This window comes from Esox lucius, chromosome 14, assembly GCF_011004845.1.
Source record: "Esox lucius isolate fEsoLuc1 chromosome 14, fEsoLuc1.pri, whole genome shotgun sequence".
Taxonomy (NCBI): domain Eukaryota; kingdom Metazoa; phylum Chordata; class Actinopteri; order Esociformes; family Esocidae; genus Esox; species Esox lucius.
The window spans coordinates 25,760,479-25,770,489 of record NC_047582.1 but is presented as its reverse complement, the minus strand read 5'-3'; the positions used below and the strand labels follow the sequence as shown (position 1 = coordinate 25,770,489).

At 41.1% G+C, this 10,011-nt stretch overlaps 1 protein-coding gene across 1 annotated transcript; it reads left to right on the top strand.

Moving 5' to 3' along the window:
* The first annotated feature begins 3,386 nt into the window (after positions 1-3,386).
* On the top strand, positions 3,387-8,996 carry ptger4b (prostaglandin E receptor 4 (subtype EP4) b). The gene is made up of 2 exons (XM_010878258.4): positions 3,387-4,521; positions 7,474-8,996. The coding sequence occupies exons 1-2, from the start codon at positions 3,742-3,744 to the stop codon at positions 8,098-8,100; spliced, it is 1,407 nt and encodes a 468-aa protein (XP_010876560.2). The 5' UTR covers positions 3,387-3,741; the 3' UTR covers positions 8,101-8,996.
* Positions 8,997-10,011: the final 1,015 nt, after the last annotated feature.

Here is a 10,011-nt window from a genome sequence, read left to right as displayed (position 1 = left end):
ATGTAAAGTAGTGAGTGTACAGCTTGTATAACAGTGTATATTTGCTGTCCCCTCAAAATAACTCAACACACAGCCATTAATGTCTAAACCGCTGGCTACAAAAGTGAGTACACCCCCAAGTGAAAATTGGGCCCAATTAGCAATTTTACCTCCCCGGTGTCATGTGACTCATTGGTGTTACAAGGTCTCAGGTGTGAATGGGGAGCAGGTGTGTTACATTTGGTGTTATCGCTCTCACACTCTCTCATACAGATCACTGGAAGTTAAAGATGGCATGTCATGCCAAATAACTCTCTGAGGATCTGAAAAAAAGAATTGTTGCTCTACATAAAGATGGCTTAGGCTAAGGACATGGATTACTGGAACCATGTCATGAGGTCTGATGAGACCAAGATAAACTTATTTGGTTCAGATGGTGTCAAGCGTGTTTGGCGGCAACCAGGTAAAGAGTACAAAGACAAGTGTGTCTTGCCTACAGTCAAGCATGGTGGTGGGAGGGTCATGGTCTGGGGCTGCATGAGTGCTGCCGGCACTGGGGAGCTACAGTTCATTGAGGGAACAATGAATGACAACATGTACTGTGACATACTGAAGCCGAGCATGATCCCCTCCCTTCGGAGACTGGGCCGCAGGGCAGTATTCCAACGTCGTACTGTACTTGTTCAATGACAATAAGGTTGAATCTAATCTAATCTTTGATAAGGACAATGAGGTAAAACAAATAGATGTTTTGGCCTCAACAAGCCTCTGCCAAGGGCCCCCAAATCTCTAAAACTGTCACTGCCGCAGTAGTCAGTGGCTTTTGTGTCATGACCACTCTTTTGTACCCTGATTAGAATCAGGAGAGTCTTCGGAAGTTGTGGATATGTTTAGATTAGCTGTGGTAAAGGTATGCAAGGTAGGCCTTCGCTGTAGGAAAATTCAAAATGAGGGTCCAAAATAAATTGTCTTCAAAACATATGTAAAATAAATCATGATATATGGCATTTCTTTTGCAGATCTTGGATACAAACTAGACTCTTTTGCCCTGTCCAGTCCAGATGTGACGTCCATGAAACAACTGCGTGCACTTGCGCAGGAACACCACATACCCGTTCCCAGACTGAAAGACTGAACAGTGACTCGTTCCGCAAATCATTCGTTCCTCTTTACGCACTTTTTGGAGTTACTTTATCAAGTTATAAAGCAACTGTCTATGTGGCAGCATAAACAAATAAATGTATATTGCTAATTTATCGCATTTGGTGCAAGAATTAAAGAAGGGGGTGTTCGTTTAATTGGCCAGCACGTGTGTACTGCTGCTGATGAAATGCTGCTATAGTGGATGGCGGAGCAAGGCAGTCAAGGTCAATGCTGCTCAGACATCTGTAACTGTGATTGGAATTCTACGTCATCTGCGTACAAACACATTCGCCTATCACCGCTAACTGGTAAAACAATGTTCTTGCGTTTGTTATTGATCTACTGGAGACATATGACTCATAACCAAACCCTGACTCACTGTTTCTCTCTTTAACCATTCACTCTCCTTGAACGTGGCAGTATCAGACAGATGAGGAATGATTAAAATATCAGATTAAAATACGGGTAAATTTAATTTTCTTTACAGTCTTACTGCAAATAATTAGCGCGATAAGTACTTGTGTAGATTGGAAGCCAGTGTCCGGCTGATCTGCGCTGATTCGGGTGCAATAAGACTTACCAACATTGGTAACAACCACTATTTTAAATAGGGCCAATTGTAATCTGCAGGCTTGAAACAATTAGGCTTTTCTTTTACATTTACATTTTTGACATTTAGCATACGCTCTTATCCGAATGGACTTACACTGCGTATCCTTATTACAACCCCGTTTCCAAATAAGTTGGGACACTAAAATTCAAATAAAAACCGAATGCAATTTATAAATGATAAATTATGTGCAAATCATTTATCCCTATATTTAATTGAAAATGGTATAAGACAACATATCAAATGTTGTAACTTAGAAATGCTAATGTTTTTGGAAAAATGCATGCCCATTTTTTATTTGATGCCAACAACACGTTTCAAGTTGGGACATGGGCATGTTCAACACTGTGTTGCTTCGCGTTTGGGAACAGAAGCGACCAATAGCTGTAGTTCTGAAAGGGAAGTGTATTCCCATTCTTGCTTGACATATCTTTGTCGTATTTTTCATTTCATAATGCTCCCAATGTTTTCAGTAGGGGACAGATCTGGACTGCAGACAGGCGCAAGTTTAGCATCCAGACTATTTTGCTGTGGTGACATGCTGTTGTGATACGCGCAGAATTTGGTTTGGCATTGTCTTTCTGAAATAATCAAGGCCTTCCCTGAAAAAGACGTCGCCTGGATGGCAGAATATTTTGCGCCAAAATCTGCATATGTTGTTCCGCATTAATGGTGCCTTCACATATGTGCAAGTGACCCATGCCATGTGCACTAATGCACCTCCAAACCATCACGGATGCTGGCTTTTGAAATGTGCGCTGATAACAAGCTGGATGGTCACCCTCATCTTTAGTCCGGAGGACGCGGCGTCCATGATTTCCGAAAATTATTTTACATTTTGATTCGTCAGACCACAGGACAGTTTTCCACTTTGCCTCAGTCAATCTTAAATGAACTCTGGTCCCTAGAACGGGGCGGCGCTTCAGGATCTTGTTTATTTATGGTTTCTTCTTTGCATTGTAGAGTTTCCATTTGCATCAAGGGATGCAGCGACGTTTAAAGACAATGGTTTGCCGTAGTGTTCCTAAGTCCATGCAGTGATTTCCACTGCAGAATCGTGTCTGTTTTTAATGCAGTGCCGCCTGCATTCGTGGCTATCCAATCCCTGAATATTTTAATTATTTTATGTACCGTAGTAGATGATGAGATCCCCAAACGATTTGTCATATTACGTTGAGAAACGTTATTCCTAAACTGTTGCACTTCTTTCACATAGTGCTCGCGTCCTCACTTCTGACAGACCCATCCTCTCTGGAATGATCTTTTAATACCCAATAATGTCACTGACCTATTGCCAATTGACCAATTGACTTTTTTGAAATGTGTTGCTGGCATCAAATTCAAATTAAGTGGGCATATATTTTTCAAGAAACAATGACATTTCTGTTTCAACATTTGAAATGTTAACCCTTTGTACTAGTTTCTATTGAATATAGGTTTTAAATGATTTGCACATCATTGCATTCTGTTTTTATTTACATTTTACGCAGAGTCCTTTTAACCCAACGGTAAACAAAACATAATTCACAGTGTGGTTTTCCTGGGTTCAAATACATTTCTGACGTAGACATCAGCTGCATAAAGTGTTTGGCTGCACCTTATATTGCAAAGCTTTTAAACTTACTTAAAGAGAATGAAGGGAGGGGAGCGACGACGAAGGAGGAGTTTGAACACAAGCTCCGAGAAAAAACTTCCCCTGTCAGTGTCAGTGTGGGAAGCGCGTTGAGCGCTTGAGACTTCAGGTAGTCATAATCCTAACTCAGTACGTAACAGAAGAGAGAAACCTGCACATTTAAACGAGGACACACTTGCTGGAGTTTTATTCAGATACGTGACTGAGATATGATAATGGAAATTGGTGAAGTATGGATTGGTGCGTTATTGAGCAACTTGGAGAGAGCGTGTCTACAGAAAGCGTAACCACAAGCCATCGGATTTGGAGAGGAATACACTGGTGAAGAGGTGACTATTTTCTTGCACAAGAACAGTGTGAGGTCAATGAGATAGGTATGAATAACGGCACGATGACAGGGCACCGGGAGTGTACTATCCCGGTAATAATGTTTATTTTAGGAGTGGTGGGGAACGTCATCGCCATCGTTGTACTTCGAAAGTCTCGGAAGGAACAGAAAGAGAGCACCTTCTACACGTTGGTGTGCGGGCTGGCGGTGACCGACCTTTTGGGCACCCTGCTAGCCAGTCCGGTCACCATCGCTACGCGTGTGCAAGGAAAGTGGCCTGGAGGAGAGTCCCTGTGTCAGTACTCAGGCTTCATCCTTCTGTTCTTCTTTCTGGTTGGCCTCAGCATTATATGTGCCATGTCCATCGAGAGATACTTGGCTATAAACCACGCATATTTCTACAATCATTACGTGGACCAGAGACTTGCTGCGCTGACGCTTGCGGGCATCTACATCTCCAACGTGATTTTCTGCGCTCTGCCTGCCATGGGATTCGGTGAGGTGAAAAAACAGTTTCCAGATACGTGGTGCTTCATCGACTGGCGGACTAACGAATCCACGCACTCCACTTTCTCGTATATGTACGCAGGGGTGAGCTCGTTTCTTATATTGGCGACTGTGATATGCAACGTGCTGGTTTGCGGGGCACTAATTATGATGCACAAGCGGTTCATCCGCAGGACATCGTTGGGCAGGGATCAGGGAGGACGAATGGCGGACCTCCGGCGCAGACGGAGCTTCCAACGCTTGGCGGGTGCGGAAATTCAGATGGTCATTCTACTCATCGCTACCTCCCTGGTGGTTCTCATCTGTTCCATACCTTTAGTTGTAAGTTGATGGCTTGGCAAATCAAGTATTGCAATAGTTTAAGTGAAAAAAAATGCTCTCTCTTTTTTGCTTCTCTTTGTGGATAGCCTTATGCTATGCTATTAAAATGAACTCCAAAAATCAATGCAATTATACAAAATTAGCCTATATAAAAATGCACTATTAATAGAATTAACGAATTTAATAGAGTTAAGGTTAATTCATGTGTAATGAACGTGTTTTTGCGATTCTTGGATGGCAATGTCCATTAAAAATATCCCAAAATCACCAATGAGATCTGGACAAACGAACGTTAAAGCTAGTGCATAGTCGCTTTGCTTGGATCTGTTATTCTTCAAAAACATAGCATGTCAATGTCTTTTGAGCATAGTTCAACTCTAATCACATCAGACCCCAAATATAAGCATGTTTCACTCCAGTGTTGAATAAATGTAAACCCATAACGAAACCATACATTACCCCCGGGTTGGTCCAACAGCGTTACCAAAACAAAGCACCGCCATTGTTTTATTGAATGACAGTACCTTTAAAGACAAGGTCTTAGTTCAATAAGAGCTTATTTTAGAGGATAGATAAAAGGTAGATTGCACATTCTTCAGAAGAAACTCTAGGCTCATTTAACATAGATAAGGAAGACAGTGTGTCTGTGTGTGGGGACCTGACCCCCGCATAAAGATAGTAAAACCTGAAAAATAGATCGCCACAAGATTTTTCGATAGGTCTCCACTAATGAGAATAACATTTTCGGCATAGGGATTAGGTTTAGGGAACACATAATTGGTAACTGTGTTAGAATTGGGGTTAGTTTTAGGTTTAGGTTCTACCAGTTTTTGGTTTTGGTGTTAGGGCTAGGTTAAGTGTAGGCTTTAAAGTTAGGTTATTGATGTAACATTTAGGGTTAGGTTAAAGTTAGAGTTAAGTTTAGGACTAGGGAATAGGAATTTCAATTTCTGGGTCAGGGTAATGTCTCAAGTCCCCACAAAAACAGAAACAAAAACGTGTGTGAGCGTTACTAGTGAGGACTAAAATTCCTTAAAAGTTCATGAAATTATAGTAAACAAAAGAAAATAAATTTAAATTAAATACGTTTAGGAGCTTTTTTCTGGTCCTCAGTTCCAGAAAGGCTATTTTTGTGTTTTTGCAGTTAGGTTTAGAGTTGGTGCCATGGATTTCCACCTTAGAGTAAACAGCGTTTTCAGTATCTGATTGTTAATCCAGTAAAAGTCCTCACTACAAGTGTGTGAGCAGTATGTGCATTTCCAAACATAGAACCACCATGAGAATTGTCCCAGGGTGAGGCTCAGCTGCCCCAGTGGATCATACTCTTCTGCCTTCTTTAATATGTTGTATGCTGTACTCAGTGCCTGCTATATGACTATAGGTAATCTTTCTCTGTTTTATGCCCGGGGGTTTTGTATTCTCTCCCACTGACAGGGATAATGAAACAAAATCCCATTTATAATTAGCATGCAAGTTACAGGTTTCTGGGCAAACAGTCTACAGTGTAGCTTTCTTTATTTGTACCCTTGTTACAAATAGGGATTTTATGAGATATAAGCTCATGATACAAACTGAAATTTAGAGCAAAAATTAAGCTTATTTGCCTAGCTACCTGCTTTTCTGTTTGCCTCTCTGTCCGATTTTCTGTCTGTCTCTCTGCTACTTAGTTGGTGTCAAACATTTCCAATAAGCCACTTATACCATCCTGTCCTCATGCACTGCATGAGCATTATAAGGGGATACTGTAAGAGTCTGCACATCCCGCATGCTTCAAAAACAATTTACTGTGAAAATGGAAAAAATGAGCAAGGCACTGAGAGCAGCATAGAAAAGGACCTGTGATAGAGAGTTCTAGAAACCCGCCCAGCAGAAGGTCAGTACATAAGAACATTTGACAACACACTCAATTGAATATTTAGTCTGTAATTAAGCAATAATGCTCAACACTCAGCATCTAGGAACCAGGATGCAAACGACCCATTCTATACCATTATTGAGTTACTTTTGATTATTCATGTGTTCCAAATGCTGTGTTGATGCTCTAAGAAGGACAGAGGCATCTTAAACATGCTTTCTGTCATCACTGTCCCACCAAAAGATGATTGAATAAAGCTTATAAATATAGAATATTTCATACATAGATGTCACGCAATGTGATTCACATGAAATAATCAAACAAATAATAAACAATTAAAAGATAAATACAAATAAAAGCTGTACAAAAATGTAAGACATGATTTATTGCAATATAAGGGGTTAAAAAATAAAGAATAGGGATAAATGTTAACCAAAAAGATTAAAACACCATGGGCAAAAGCTAGTTTAAAAAAATAAATAAAATCCCCTCAGGTTTTCTGGCAGGATATTCATATAAAAGTGCCAGTAAAAACCCCAGGGAGTTAGATAATGATCTATTACTATCATCACCAAACCAGCACTTGACAGTGTTTTTGAGTCTGAGCAAGACTGCTGGTTGAACCCAGGGTAGCGACAGACGTTCATTTGATTGATGTTCAGAAAGAGTTGTGTTTTCATTGGCTCCCTGCCCAGGCTTACGTGTCTTCTGTCAGATACTATTGCTGCTAGCTACGGTATGCTAAATTACCAGGCCATGTTCGTCTTATGCCAACATTACAGCAATGGGCTGGACATGTTTCTTTCCAAAGAACGATGAGAGATTAATCTGTATTGAATATACAGTACATAAACAGTATGTTTTTTTTGCATAACTTGAGATCATAGAGAAAATGATTCTAATGTTATTTTAATATTTATTCCTATTTTTATTGGCATAATAATTAACTATGTATGTTTAGGTTAATGCTATTCATGTTTCAAACAACAGTATTACAATTGGGATGGTTCAAAACAAACAAAAAGTATATCCTTCTAAAAAAATCTGTAAAATAACCAAAAGCCCTGAAACCTTGTCCCTCTGCCTTTCTTCATTAGCTGCGGGTGTTTGTGAATCAGCTGTTCAAGGCTGAGTTTGATGCCCGTTCAACTTCCCTAGAGAATAATCCTGATCTTCAAGCCATCCGTATTGCCTCTGTTAACCCCATCCTGGACCCCTGGATCTACATCCTGCTTAGGAAGACCGTCCTGCTGAAGCTGTTGGAGAAGATCAAGTGGCTGTTCTGCCGCATGGGTAGTCGCAGGAGGGGGCCAGGGGTCAGAGATCAATTCCACTGCGGAGCTGATGGTCCATCAACTTCGTCCATCATGTCCCGAGATTCGCCACCACTGGCATCACGCAATCTGAAAAATGTCACTAGCACTTCACAGATGTTTCTTTGCCTTCCGGAGGGGGGGTCGGGGGAGGGGAGAAGAACAGAAGGAGACGGAAGACCTAGTCCCCCAACGGTAGAGCGCACCCTGACACATTTACAGCTGACACCCGAGCACAAAGAGACTCAAAAGGATGCCGAAAAGGACACCTTAGGACCCAGGATATCAATGCGGTCAGAGGGAACAGCTGAGCTTTCACCCCTGAACAGAGCGCCCACAGAGAAAAAGGACAAGACTGTAAACGTGACCTTCACAAATGAAACACTAAACTTACCGGAAAAATGCATCTGAATGCATCTGATGCACATAACACAAAACAAAAGTTACAGAGGGGAGGGGAAAAGCTTCTGAACACGTAACTAAAATGTTTCCCTGAAATACCTGTTGATTTACCTACTAATGCCTTTTGTGATGTGTCACTGTTTTTCAGTTCACTTTTCCCTTTGGTTAATCCTAAGAAATAAATCAAGGGGTATATTTAATATAAGAACCAACCATTATTTCTACCCTTTTTAATTTGGAATTAACTATTTACAGTAAATGAAGAAATGATGTTGGTAATTATAGTGGTTTAATCATTTGAAACATTTACATTAAGTGGCCACAATATCATAACCAATCATTGACTACCTTAACATGCACTTTTGCAAGTATCATGACAGATACTGGCAGTGTACATGATTCATATTTCAAATGCACTCCTATCAAACTGGACACCCCCTTTTTTTTAAACTAATTTTCCAAACCGTCCACTAGAGGCGACAAGAATGAAAATGAGCATGTAGTAGAAAGTTCCTTAAATGGCTGTAACATGAAATCTCTTTTTGGGCTAATTGTAGTCAATTTGAAATCTGAAAATGATTTGCAATAATGTTTCAGTCCAGACCATCCCCTAAAGAAAAATGAGCACACAGCTTAATGTAGTTGATTACCCCTGATAAAGGAGTTCCGGACATTGTGGATGGTTGTTTAAACCTTCTGTTCAGTGTTTTGTGTTGGGGGTTTGGGGAAGCTTAAAAGGATCATACCACAAACTTAAAGGATAACACCACTCAAGAACAATGTCACTTCCTGCATTCAAATGTGTCTGGGGGTCAGATTATAGTACGGATATATATGTACAGTATCTCACAAAAGTGAGTACACCCCTCATATTTTTGCAAATATTTGATTATATCTTTTCATGTGCTACAATGTAAAGTAGTGAGTGTACAGCTTGTATAAAAGTGTACATTTGCTGTCCCCTCAAAATAACTCAACGCATAGCCATTAATGTCTAAACCGCTGGCTACAAAAGTGAGTACACCCCTAAGTGAAAATGTGCAAATTGGGCCCAATTAGCCATATTCCATCCCCGGTGTCATGTGACTCGTTAGTGTTACAAGGTCTCAGGTGTGAATGGGGAGCAGGTATGTTAAATTTGGTGTTATCGCTCTCACACTCCCTCATACTGGTCACTGGAAGTTCAACATGGCACCTCATGGCAAAGAACTGTCTGAGGATCTGAATAAAATAATTGTTGCTCTACGTAAAGATGGCCTAGGCTATAAGAAGATGAAGACTCTGAAACTGAGCTGCAACACAGTTGTTAAGACCATACAGTGGTTTAACAGGACAGGTTCCACTTAGGACAGGCCTCGCCATGATCGACCGAAGAAGTTGAGTGCACATGCTCAGCGTTATATCCAGAGGTTGTCTTTGGGAAATAGACATATGAGTGCTGCCAGCATTGCTGCAGAGGTTGAAGGGGTGGGGGGTCACTCTGTCAGTTCTCAAACCATACGCCACACACTGCATCAAATTGCTCTGCATGGCTGTCATCCAACAAGGAAGCTTCTTCTAAAGATGATGCACAAGAAAGCCTGCAAACAGTTTGCAGAAGACAAGCAGACTAAGGACATGGATTACTGGAACCATGTCCTGTGGTCTGATGAGACAAAGATAAACTTATTTAGTTCAGATGGTGTCAAACGTGTGTGGCGGCAACCAGGTGAGGAGTACAAAGACAAGTGTGTCTTGCCTACAGTCAATCATGGTGGTGGGAGTGTCATGGTCTGGGGCTGCATGAGTGCTACCGCCACTGGGGAGCTACAGTTCATTGAGGGAACCATGAATGCCAACATGTACTGTGACATATTGAAGCACAGCATGATCCCCTCCCTTCAGAGACTGGGCCACAGGGCAGTATTCCAACATGATAAC

Bases quoted from the DNA above. Each gene is read 5' to 3' on its own strand.
- ptger4b (XM_010878258.4), top strand. From the start codon at position 3,742: ATGAATAACGGCACGATGACAGGGCACCGGGAGTGTACTATCCCGGTA. The intron at 4,522-7,473 runs GTAAGTTGATGG...TTTCTTCATTAG, and splicing joins TCTGTTCCATACCTTTAGTT to CTGCGGGTGTTTGTGAATCA.